The sequence below is a fragment of the Geospiza fortis genome, unplaced genomic scaffold (genome assembly GCF_000277835.1).
Source record: "Geospiza fortis unplaced genomic scaffold, GeoFor_1.0 scaffold600, whole genome shotgun sequence".
Classification (NCBI taxonomy): Eukaryota; Metazoa; Chordata; class Aves; order Passeriformes; family Thraupidae; genus Geospiza; species Geospiza fortis.
This window is the reverse complement of record NW_005054562.1, coordinates 171,117-184,140: the sequence shown is the minus strand read 5'-3', so window position 1 is coordinate 184,140 and position 13,024 is coordinate 171,117. Positions and strand designations below refer to the sequence as shown.

Here is a 13,024-nt window from a genome sequence, read left to right as displayed (position 1 = left end):
ATCTTTGCCTTGGCTAAAGCAGAAGTTTCTCTTGTAACTTCTCTATGTAAATTTTATGTTCACACACTTCTTGGTATTATTTAATTAATCAGTCTGGGGAAAAAATGGTTAATTTGATATGGCCAGATGCTGCTGCTCCTTCAGCTCCAGGTGTTTCAGTGTTATCTGGATAACACAGGGTGGATGTCAGCCCTTTATCATCCCTGCAAGTATTTTTGCATTTGAGAGTGGGCTTGGCTGCAGGAGGATACAGCTCCTTCCCCCAGGCATGTTTTATTATATCTGCAACTAAACTCACAGCTGCTCCTTTGGGGTTTAGGCCTAAAATTGCTTCTTTTGCCCTCTTTCTAACTCCTCTGGCTGCTGGTTGGGTTATGTTTTCCCAGCTCATTTTTTCCCAGACTTGAGTCCACTCATTTTTCCCAGAATGAGTCCTTTGGCTGTGCTGGGGGAAGAACTGGGGCTTGGATATCTCCTGAATCCCCTGACTGAGCCAGTCCAAGGATTTGATGATGATGGGGAGCACCATCCTGGCTGAACCAGCTGGGACCCATCTCCTGCCTGTGCCTGCCCTGTGAGCTTGCATGTCTGTGCTCATCCAGCTCCTCATTCCCTCGCTTTCCTCCCCAAATCTCATTTTGAACAAGCCCACGTTGCCTCCTGTCCCCAGAGGTGGCATCTCGTCATCGTTGGTGTCTGCGGTGGTGACATTTATGGTGCAGTTTTTCATGTGCCTTTGGAGCTCTCAGGACAAGAAGCTCCGTCCGCCTGTGTCATTAATATTATTTATTGCTATAAATCTCTCTTCTGGAGCCTTTGGCCCTGGCAGCTTGAAATATTTGTAACCCTGCTATGGGCTCCTTTGCAGTGAAAAAAGGCTTTTGGGACGAGTGTTGCTGCTGATTGGGACTGGCCAAGGACAGTTTGCCTGGGCTGGGACCTGAGAGTTGCTGGTGTAGTGGGGAAAGGAAGCAGTTTTCCTTGATTTCAGTGAAGCTGGAGGCTGAAAGTGCTGTGTTTTGAGTCAGTTTGGGAGACAGACATCCCTAAGCCGTGACGGATCCAGCTCAAAAGCTGGAGTTCAGATTTGTGTTTGATTTCCCCTGCTACTTCCACTCAACAGAGGCAGCCTCATGCCCTGCTTTGGCACAACTGCTCTTTGACCTTTGTGAAAGATTAAAACCTCTTAAATTAAGGAACACAGACAAGCATTTTGGGACTGTCTTTTTGTTTTAGCTTTATACCCTGCCTGTCTTGGGAGGGCAATGCCTGTGGTGCTACACCTGCACAGTAGCTGTGCTAACAGAGAATGAGGGCAAAAGGAAATCACAGAGCTGCATGTGAGGCTTATGGTGGTGGTTTTTTCAATATATTTTGGCAATTTTTGGAGGTGGAGATGAAATAGAGCAGGAGCCTGAGGATGAGCAGCAAAGCCTTTCACTCTTTGGTTGTCTCATCTGAGTTTGGCTCACGTTGTCTTTGCTGCCTTCTACCTTGTACTTGGCCTTTGTAAAGTCAGTCAAGCTTTAAAGCTTGGTGAAGCACAGCTTGGATGGGGTTTTGGGAAAGCTGGTCTGGTGGAAGGTGTCTCTGTCCAGCCAGGGGGTTGGAATTGGATGATCTTTAAAGTCCCTTCCAACCCAAACTGATGGTTCTGTGATTTGTGCAGCCCTTACGGCTGGAGTAAAACTCGACAAATATATCTCTGTTGTCTCTCCTCCTCCTAACTGGTCCTGCCTGCAGAAAACTGAGCAGAGAGAGGCATCTGAGCTCTCCTCTCATTCCTAGGCTTGATGAAGATTCGGAGCTGGTGGCAGGAACTTGTAGGGCTGCTGAGTTTGTTATGTCTGCACTGAATTTTTGGGACATCTCACCTCCGTGTTGGTGTTTTCTGACAGGCAAAACCAGCAGCTGTTGAGTTTTTTGGGGTTTTTGTAGCAGATCTGGCCCTGAGTGAGTGCTGGCCAGGCAGTGAGCTGACCTGTGAGATGAGAGGAAATGGCCTCAAGTTGTGCCAGGGGGTTTCAGATTGGATATTAGGAAAAAATTTCTTCAAGGAAAGGGGTTGTTAAGCATCGGAACAGGCTGCCCAAGGAAGTGGTAGAGTCACCATCCCTGGAAATGTTCAAGAAATATGTGGATGTGGCAGTTAGGTGCTGGGTTGATGGTTGGACTTGATGATCTCAGAGATAGTTTCCAGCCTTGATGATTCCAGGAGTTATATCCCAGGATTTTTCTGTGTTCTCTCCAGTTTACAAGAATGGGAAGCACCTTTCCTGGTGTGCTTCTTACCCATGGGGATAAAGCTTCTCTCTAAACTCACAGCATTTCTTTTTTTGTCCCTCAAAACCTCCCATTTTGGGATGGAAGGGACCTTCAAAGATCTTGTTGTGTCCCAAGGATCTTCCCCCTGAAAAGATTGTCCTGTGCTGCAGGAGCTCTCTGTACTTCATGGACAGTGCACACACACAAGGTGGGTTATTTTAAGCTCCTAAAATTCTCTTGGGCCTCTCTTCCACAGGGAGGAGATCCAGGTTTCCCAGGAGAAAAAAAGGAAAAAAAAAAGTTGATGTTATGAATCAAATATTTTGTAAGAGTGTAGCAATTCTGACAACATTTTGATGGAAAATTATATCGGTTTTATTTAGATAAGACTGGAGAAATTCATTTGGAGGTGAACATTTTAACATTTATATTCTTCCATCATTTATCACGTGAAGTGTGGAGTCTGGATGAGAACAAAGCCTTTTGCATACCTTGAGAACTGACAGTTCTCATGTTCACAACAGTTTCCAGACTTAGTTAATATTGGTTCTGGTTTTTTCTGCAGCTTTAACTCTTTAATTCAAAAATTGGACTTTTCTGAGGAAGGGAAGTTTTCAGTTTTGCTGGACTTTGAGACATCAAACTCTGGTCAGGTTGTGCAGGGGTTTAGGGAAGAGTTTGGTGTGTTTGGCTGTGTTGTTGGGGCTACAGCCGGAGCTTTTCTGTGCCTGTCAGTGAAATTGTGACCTTGAGCTGAACACTTCCTTGCTTTCTGCTTCCCTTTCTCCAGCTGCAGCACCCTTGCAGGTGACATCCCGGGCTCTGTGCATCCACATTTGCACAGTGCCCCCAGCCTGAAGGGTGCTCCAGGAAGCACCAAGTGCTGTCATTTCCCTGACAGAGCATTAGGAGCCTCCTCTTGCCCATTTGGCAGGAGCTGTGCCAGGGTGAACATTGCTGAGCCACGAACATTTGGGCTTTTGAGGTCCAAATCCTCTGCGAGCTCCCACGCTCGCGCTGCTGGCACCTCTTCCTGCAATCACCCCGTCCTCTCCAGGATGCTGCTGTGTGTAGAGTGTCTCTTAGGGAGCTGATTGTGCCTCTTGAGCTGGAAATGTTGCCTAAGATTTCCTGGGGATTTGTTCTGTTGCCACTGAACTCTCCCTGCGTGCAGAGGTGCCAAGGTGGGAGTGGCAAAGGGCCACTCCAGCTGGACTCCTGCTCATCCCGGGAGAGCTCCGTGCTGGGATTGGGGAAGGATGTGGTCTAAGTGCTGCTGGGGATTTCTGGGCTTTGCCCATCTCCTGCTCCGCAGCAGGAGCAGCTGCTGTGTTTTCTCTGGGGTGCTTTTCCCCGAGGTCCGTGGCAGCCTGTAGGAGCAAGCTGGTGATTCTGTAAATCACAGGCTGCTCTTTGCTGTGCTCAGCAGGGAGGCTCTTGTCACTAAATCCAGTTTAGCCCTCCTGAGTTTCAGCAGGCGTGGATAGAATGGAGAAGAGAGGGTAGAAACCAGCTGGGCAGACAGTTTTCCCCTCCTACTCTCTCTCTTAATGTGATTAAGGAGGAGACAGGATGTGCGATGCTCTTAGGGGGCCAAACTTGCCAACGCACGGTTTAACCCCCTCATGAGAGAAGTCCATTATTTTTCTAAAGTCCCCTCTTTACAGAAAGTACTGGATTTTGTCCCTACATTTCTGCTTTGATAGAAATCACCTGGTTTTAAAGGGTTGCTCTGTCACTGATGTGGGATCTGTCAGTTTGTGTTGCGGAGTAAATTCAGGTTAAATCTCATTTGAGTTTGAAGACGACCCGGAGTTGATGTACGGAGGTGATTTATGTTGGGTTTTAAGAGGAAGGGATCAGTGACAGAGCTTGTGGTGTGCTCCAGGTGCCAGAGGCAGCCTGGATTTGTTATTCTGCTGGAAGAATTGACTGGAGATTGCCACTGCTGTGTGCCATACACAGATACCTAATAAAAGATCCCATTAGCAAATAAGTGATTGATATTGGAACATACACAGGCAAGGCATGAGAGACGAGTGGGATAGGAATTCCCTCTCAGCGCTGTGCTGTGCTTCTAGCAGAGACAACACTTGAATATATTAGAAGAAGACAGGTAGCACAGGAGGTAATAATAGGAGGATTTGGCTCAGCATAATAAGCAGTCATCCAGCATCCCACCTCCTTGGCGGCTGTCTGCGGATTTCGCTGTCTGTCGATCCGTTGGGTACTTTGGGGAGATATTCCCAGCTGACGGCTTCCCTCCTCCCCGAGTTCCTGCTCAGCGCTGGTGGATTCACCCAGGTCTTTAACTCCTGACAAAACTCCAGCTGGTGGGATTGCAGCAGCGTGGGGCTGCGGCTCGGCCCCGCCGAGCTCGGCGCAGCCCTGGCAGGGACTCTTCTGCAGGCAAATGCTGCATCACCCTCCTGTATCTATCTCTCCATCTGAAGGGGACGTGGGAGAGGAGCAGGATCAAGTGGCTGGGAGCTTAAAGCCGTTGTGGGATTCAGTGCTGGAGCGTGAGTAATGCCGAGCCAAATTCACCCTTTGGTGGAAAGGCGAGAGCGGCGCTGGCATTAACCAAGTGACCCCAGGAGCGGAGCAGGGCTGGGCTTGGTCCCCTGTCTGCAGCTCAGATTAAAGCCTCACTGAAAATGCCTGGGATGCTGCATGTCCAGGCATTCATGAGGGGATTGGTGCTTATTCTGAGCTGCAGGGCTTAATGGCTCTTTGCTAGGGGTTTGGTGCTTATTCTGAGCTGCAGTGCTTAATGGCTCGTTGCCACAAAGGCAGCTTAGCGAGTGTGACAGCTGCCCTATTACCCTGCCACAGCTTACTGCTCTGCTAAGGAGGTGTGGATTCAAGCCAGGACACCAGGGTCTTCCCAATTCCCACTTTCCCCTTTCCTGAGAGCTCGGACAGCAGCGCTCAGCCTGGCTTGTGAGCAGATTTGAGGGCCAGAAATGTGAACCAAGTGTGTGTTACCTGCCTGGGATTGCTGTGCTCTGGGTCCAGGCAGGATGACTGGCACAGCCCAGAGTGTGGGAGGGCGTGTGGGAGGGGACGATGTGTCAGAGATGTTTGGTGTGGTGCCTCCACACTGATGGCTGAGCTCTGTGAGACATTTTGGCTCTTTCCTCAAAGAAAAAAGGTTGAGGGGAAAGAGGATGATAATCTTCAAACGGGTTGAAAGGTGGCTGTGGAAAGGGAATAATCTGCTTTGTGTCTGCTGAGGATTGGGCTCAAATTGCAGAGTGAGAGATTTAATTCAGGCACAAGGGAAAACCTTCTGACTGCAGGGATAGACAAGAGCCCAGACTCCATCAGCACAGGCTTTCTTGAAGAGGCTGGGGGTGGTTTTGATGGTTTTGCATCAGGCTGAGGCGTGAGCTGAGCTTGTCAGGTCTTTTCCACTCTCTTACCTGAAATTCTGTGATGTAGATCCCTTGGTGTCTGTGCCTTGCTGTGTATAAAGAGAGGAACATGGCAGAGGGGCAGCACATTGGTGGGAGGGGGAGCAGTGGGCTGAAGGCAGGTGGGAAAGCCAAAAATCACCGAGTCTGTCCACAACTTCCCACTTCCACCTGTAGCTGTCGATCCCCTGTCATCTCATATTTACAACCTGCAGTTTGTACCAGCCAGGAGCTTCAGCACCACTCCAGCCTGCTCAGCTCTGAGCCACAAAGCCACCCTGACCCAGCAGTGTGGGAAATTCAGCTGCATTTTCCATCTGCAGCCCCGGGATGCCGGGATGGGGGCGGGCGTGGGGGCCCGTGTAAACAGCACAAGGTTCTTAGTCACGGCCAAGTGGTCACATCTGCCAGGGTTGGGCTGTGGGCACTGCACCAGGCAGGGCTTCACAGGGGAAGTTTGGAGCTCTGGATGCTCAGGGAGCTTCTCCCAAGGCAGGAGGACGGCGTGGGAGCATCACAAAGGGGCTTGTTTGAAAATGGTAACGAGTGGGTGCTGGAGGCTGGGTTTCATGGGCTCGTGGGGTGGGAGTCAGAATTAGTGCTAAATGAGATTATCTTCCTTTTCAAAGCACTTCAGGGACTGAGCATGGTGTGTTCAGAGAGTCAGGCAAACTGTTGAGTGTTGCTTCTATTATTCTGCACCCATCTCCATTGTACTTTGGCCTGGAAAAGCAATTCTTCAGGTAAATTTGACGATCTGCTTCACCTCTGAGCCCTTTATGCCCTGCATAAAGGCTGAGGTTGCCCTTAAATTGCCATGCAGTAGGAAATGGGTGAGTCGTTATTATTATGTTCATTTAAGCCCAAATTGAAGCAGTTTATGAAAGGTTTGTGCCCTTCATACTTTTGCTGTCAAGTAATAGCTGGGTAGATAAACCTGCTGGCAAGACTTTGGTAATCTTTAAGCAAAAATGGGCAATATGTGTGGAAAAGTAATGTCAGAGTTGTAATTGGGAGTATTTGAGCTCAAAATGTCCCTCTGAATGTGAGGAGTGTCTAATGAGGAAACCGATATTGTGCTGGGTGTGATTACAGCCAGCCAAAATTCAGCCTGCTGCTCCATTGCTGGCTGCATACCTGCCCTGCTCACCACAAGAACATACAGAATATATTCAATAAATCCATGAAAGCAAAATGACTCCGCTCTTTTCCCACAAGTGAGACAATGCTTTCATTTTCCATGAAGAATGGTTCTTTTTCCTCTTTTTAAACATGGCAATCATGCCAGCATCTCCCCAGATGGGGAATATCTGACTGCTGGGGCCACTTTTGATTTTGTTTATATCAGCTCAGCACAGCTGTAAATCCAGGGGCTGTTACAGCTTTGCTTCCCAATCACTCAGCTGTGAATGAGTTGGGGGTTGGAAGCTGATTCCTCGAGGGCTGCTTGGAGATCTCTGCTTCACACAGAGGGAATTTGCACCAGTGATTCCCCCAGTCACCAGCTGGGGATGGAAGCACTCTGGATCCCAGGGGCTCCTTGGATTGCAGTGGGAATAAAGCTGTCATTATCCTCATAACAGCAGAATAACCCCAATGGCTGAAATCCCTTCATCTTCTTTTCTTAGCCTAGAAGGCCCTGAAAGCCTCTGAGGACTGGCAATGAACTGGGGGTGTTTTACTCCAAGGTTGTTGGTTCAGCCTTAGTTTGGGTCAGGAGCCACTGTCAGGGCAGGCATCTTCAGTGATGGAATAGGGAGAGATGGGAGCATCTGCAAGTCATAATTAAGATTTGTTCAGCCTGGAGAAGAGGAGACTGAGGGGAGACCTCATCAGAGTCTGCAGCTTCCTCATGCAGGGAAGCAGAGGGGCAGCACCAATTTCTTTTCTCTGTGGCAGTGGTAGGACCTGAGGGAATGGCTGGAGCTGTGTCAGGGGAGGGTTAGGCTGGATATCAGGAAAAGACTCTTCATCCAGGGGGTTGTTGGGCACTGGAAGAGGCTGCCCAGGGAATGGTCACGGCCTCAAGACTGACAGAGCTCAAGGGTGTTTGGACAACATTCTCAGGCACAGGATGGCAATGTTGGGGTGTCCTGTGCAGGGCCAGGAGTTGGACTTGATGATCCCACTGTGTCCCTTCCAAATCAGGATGATTTATGATCCTCTGAATTAAAGGGTCTTGGATAAAGGCAGGTTTTAAGAGGTGCTTCAGTCTTTGCCCAAATGTTCATTCCTTGTGCTTTGGAGGAAGGTTCTTCTTGTGGACTGCTCTTCAGGAGTCAGGGGGACAGGGAAAGTGGGTACTTGCTCTCTGTGATGATTGGCAGGTGGGTGATCTGAACATCTGGGGCAGGAGCCATCCTGCTGACACCGAGACCTCAGGTGCTCCCCACTCCTCAGGCGGGTCTCTCCAAAGGGCAGGATGCAGGGGAATGAGGAAGGAACATTTTGCCCATGCTGTGGGGAGAGCTGCTGCTCTGGCACTGCTCTTCAGCACGTCACTGATAGTGTAAAACAAACAGCGGGCTGGTTTGGAGTAATTTGGTGAAACGCTGTCGCCTGGCATGGAACCAAAATACTGCTTAAATCAGGATAAACACAGTCTGGATTCTACTCTCATTTTCCATTCCCAGTCTGCTATGGACTTATTTTATTTTAGCTATGTGTAAATCTTAGCACATTTCCCTGCAAGGTGCTCAGCTGGGAAGCTGCAAGGGATAAGGGCAACGAGCTTCCAAGTCAGTTACGGAATTTGAAGTGGTTGTTCTCTCTGTAGCACAAGGAAAGGGCAATTCCAAGCAGGAGGGTGCAGGAAAGAAGACTCATTTTTAAAGTAGTTACAGAGCATATGTCCCTATGGTAAAATAATGCCTGTAATGGTAATAGTGGTAGTAGTAACAATGATTATTATGATAATGATAATAATTGTAAGTTCCATGGCAGAGGCATGGAGAACAGGAGCAGCTCTAACGGCTCCTGTAATTGTCCCTAATTCTTAATTTTTATAATGCTCCTTGGATGTGTCTTAGCTTGTGGCAACCAGCAGTGTTCAGGACATTGAATCATAGAAGTGTTCAGGTTAGAAAAGGCCTCCAAGATCATCAAATCCAACCTTCAACTGAATCCCACCAGACCCCCTAAACATATCTGAGAGTGCCACATCTACTCCTGTTTTTTTTTAATATTTCCAGGGATGGTGACTTCAGCACTTCTCTAGGGAGCTTGTCCCTATGCTTAATCACCCTTTCAACAGAGACATTTTTCCTAATATCCAAACTGAACCTCTCCTGGTGCATTTTGAGAGCATTTCCCCTTGTTTTACCATTATTTGCCTGGGAGAAGCAGCCGACCCTCACCTCAGCACAACCTCATTTCAAGGAGTTTTAGAGAATTAATGTTGCACTGAGCAGTATGGACAAGTCCCCTCTGCTTTGAATATTTGTATGAATACTTGCATTGTACCACTTCATCTCAGGGCAGTGGAGTGGATCCTGGAGCATTTGGTTTTCCAGGACTGACACGGGGAGATTGAGGTTTGCTGTTTCCTGCAATGCCTGTGTCAGTGCTGCTGCACAGTGTGAATAAAGTTCACTTCTGCCCCTGTTTTCTCAGAAGCAAAAAGCTCCTGCCTGTGGAGGAATTGGCCATTTTCATTATTGCCAGCTTCATTGTGGAAAATGGTTTTATTTTCTCTTCTCTGTGCTTTAAAGGGAAAGGCTGGAACAGAAAGATTCTTCCATATGCATGAAAAGCAAAGGTTTAAAAACCAGCCATGCCATCTGACCAGCTCGCAAACAGTTAAGCCAAAAGCTCTCTCCTGTCTCTCCTCCATCCTTCCCAAAGTTCATGCACAGCAGAGAATAAGGTGCTTGTGCTTGATTGTTGTGACACAGCCCTAGGAAACCCCCCTGAGGCGTTTGCACACAGCAGGGATCTAAACTGAATTAAGCTTTGGAAGAGAGATGGAGGGGCAGTATTATTCCCTTCCATGTCCAGGGGATCAGAATAGGCCGCCAAGAAGATAAAGCCAGTGTTTGCCACCTAAATCAGATCAGCTGAGAGGCCTTTGAAAAGATTGGCTTAAGTGATGGAGCTGTGAGTCCACAGCTGACCTGTGGGCGAGCTGGGAGTAGACCCCACTCTCCTCCTTGGTGTCCCCAGCTCCTCGCTCTGCTTCCCAAGCCACAGCTGGCAGAGGGATGCAGGGTCACTCAAGGATCTTCATCAGAGCTCCACAAAACCAGGATTTCAGTAGCTTGGCTGAACGGGGTGCAGTGGGAAAGAGACAAATAAAGCTAATAAAACTTTGTTTTAAAGAATGGCGGTGAAACCATTTGGGAGCAGCTGTCTGGTCAGGAGGAGAGAGCTCCTCAGCATTGATATGGACCTGATCCATGCATCCTTGACATCAGGACTGGACATTGAGGCTCTGGGAGAGCAGCCTGGGAGTTCCAGCCTGGCAGTGAGCATTGCTGACTGGCAGGTACATGATCCCACTGTTAACTCCTATTATCCCCTGCCAGCCTGGAGGAAATTATCCTGACAATTCCCATTAAGGAGAGGCTGAGTGACCACTCCTCTGCCCTGAAAACTTCTTCAAAGCTGTTTACTAAAAGCAAATTGTCACGTTGTATCTTGTGAGAGGACTCAATACCCACTGAAGAGTTAGTGATTGTTAATAAATAGTAGCGTGTTAAGACATCTCTCTGGGTGATTTTTGTGTGCTGTAATTACACAGAATTGCCTGTTTGACTGGCCAAATAACATAAAAGTGGCCCTAAGCTCCACAAATGTGTTCCTGATAATGGGTAACTATTATCTTTGACATGGGAAGTCTGTGGTTTTGATAGGGGAGAAGCAAAACGAGGTGGAAATCCTCTGGACCTGGCTCGCAGTGGCAGGGGCTGAGCTGGGAAGGTGTCACATCTGCCAGAAAGAAGGTGTGAAAAGATGATTTATTAATGATGCCTCTAAGTGACCTTCATGCAGGGACCTCAAAGCCCTTCTCAACCCTCTCAGGTTAAATGATGGAGAAGAGGCGGCTCTGGGGAGACCTTATTTTGATTTTTCAATATGTGAAGTGTTATAGGAAAGGTGGAGAAAGACTTTTTTACAGGTTTAATTCAGGATAGGGTTAATTTTAGTTGCCAGTATGGGACTGTATTTTGGATTGTTGGGCACTCCCATTGCTGCAATGGAGTGAAAGAATGAGGGGGGAATGGCTTAAACTGAAAGAGGGTGGAATTATATTAAATATTGGGAAAGACCTTTTTCCTGTAAGGGTAGTGAGACCCTGGCACATGCTGTACAGGAATTCTGTGGTTGCCCCATCCCTGGAAGTGTTCAAGGCCAGGCTGGATGGGACTTGGAACAACCTGAGATAGTGAAAAGCGTCCCTGTCCATGCAGGGGGTTGGAATTAGATGATTTCAAAGGTGCCTTCCAACCCAAACTATTCTGTGATTCTGTGGAAAAAAAGGAATTTTTTGGTCCTTTCTCGCTGCACATCTGCTTTGAGTTGAGTGAACCCTGTAGACATCTGACAAGGCTGACCCACCAAAAAATCTCCTTTCACCCCTGGCCCAATCCTGACATCCACCAGGAGCTGCTCTCCCTCTCTCCCTGTCTTGCAATCGCTGCAGGAAATTGCTGGTCCAGGGAGAGAAAACTGAGCCTTCCCTTGAGCAGGCCCAGGGCACATGGAAATTTCCCATCCCAACAAAGTATAAATGTGATATCCACAGGGCCTGAGCCTGGATGAGAAATCCTGAATCTGACTGAATTGGGGAATGAAAAATCAGTGTTTTTTTGGCAGCTGACAAGAGCACATTCACCTCTTGGTCATTCAACCCTCCTGAGTTGTTTTCTCCAGCACTGACACACACCTTTTGTTCTGGAAGCTGTTTGCTTCTGTAAGCCCTGCTAAAAGCATTATTTTCCAGCAATTTTGACACCTCTCTCCCTGCTTTGACAAGAGTTGTCCAACCAGCAGTGAAATCAATACAGTGTGGCTTTAAAAAAAATTTCGCAGGAGTCATAAAAAGCCTTTGGGCCAGTGGCACAGCAAAACCATTCCTGTGCAATTCTTGGAATAAATCCCACCCAGCTAGTCCAGGTCTGTGTCAGGAGAGTGGAATGAGCCTGGTTGCTTTGAGCTTGTGACCTGTGAGGGGACAGAGGGGGACTTGCTCGGTCTTGCAAAGATGTAAAGGGCACTCTGGTCACAGCCTGTGGGACAGTTACAAAAATTATAAAACCAAATTCCTCTGGCTTGTGCCTGGTGGTTTAACAAGGGGGAAAAGACAAACTGTAGCTCGGGAGGTGCGTGGAATAATTTAAGTTGAGAAAAAATCTCCGAGACAGTCAAGTCCAACCTGGTAATGGCACGTTCACAGCTAAACCACGTCCCTAAGTGCAATATCCAGACATTTCCTTCACACTTCCTGGGATGCAGGTTCCACCGCTTCCCTGAGCAGCCTGTTCCACTGCTTTTCAGTGAAAAAAAAATGTCCTGATAGCCAATCTAAACCTCCCCTTGTGCGACCTCAGGAAAAACTCTGTCGCCAGTAGGGACTTGTGGCTCTGGAATGGGCACCTGTGAGATGGGAGCTCTCCATCTTGGAGAATTCCCAAATCCAGACAAAGCCATCACCAGCCTCACCTGATGTTAGTGCTGGTCTTGCTCCAAGCAGCAAATTGGGTTGTAAAGCTGGAGATGTCCCTTGCAACTGGAGCTCCTGCAATTCTCTGACTTCATGAATCTTTAATTTCAAATGTGCAGGAAGTCAGGCTCAAGGCAGCTATTATGAATAGCAAACACGTTTCTAAAACCAAACAAATCCCAACCCCCCCCAATTCCAAACTCGTGTGCCTGTGTTTAATTTCAGAGCAGAATAAATGGTTTAATTTTTCGGTGATTTTATTGGTGTGATGTTGTGCCTATAAAGACTTTGCTCAAGCCTTTCTTGGAATAAAGGATGGGAAAAGCAGAAAGAACAGCTTGGTTGTAAGGTCTGGGGCAAACTGCACAGCATTAAGAAATACTTTGTTCTAATTGGAGCCTGTTTGACCCTGGAGCCAGAGCAGGGTAATGGAAAAAGCACAACTCAAATCGAGTTGCTTTTCACAGCGTTCTGCAGAAAGCCAGAGAAGGAGAGGGGAGAAATGCAGAGAATTTGAAAGGGGGAGAGCCGAAAAAATGCATTAAGAGCAAGAAGAAAAGGTGGAATATGCCGTGGGAAATAGCCAAAGGAAAGGAGGCAGAGAAGACAAAGGAGAGCAAAAATTAAGGAGAAAGGAAGAGAAGGAAAAAGAAGGAAGCAAGGTGAAATTGTAAAGGGAAAG

General features: G+C 47.9%; 1 protein-coding gene across 1 annotated transcript in view; it reads left to right on the top strand.

Annotated features, from left to right (window-relative positions):
• Window positions 1-9,999: 9,999 nt before the first annotated feature.
• Window positions 10,000-13,024, top strand: part of LOC115948853 (adhesion G protein-coupled receptor B1-like) — a 74,891-nt gene continuing 71,866 nt past the window's right edge. The window contains exon 1 of the mRNA XM_031064159.1: window positions 10,000-10,164. Within this exon, the coding sequence (XP_030920019.1) occupies window positions 10,000-10,164 (165 nt within the window). The remainder of the gene's footprint in view (window positions 10,165-13,024) is intronic.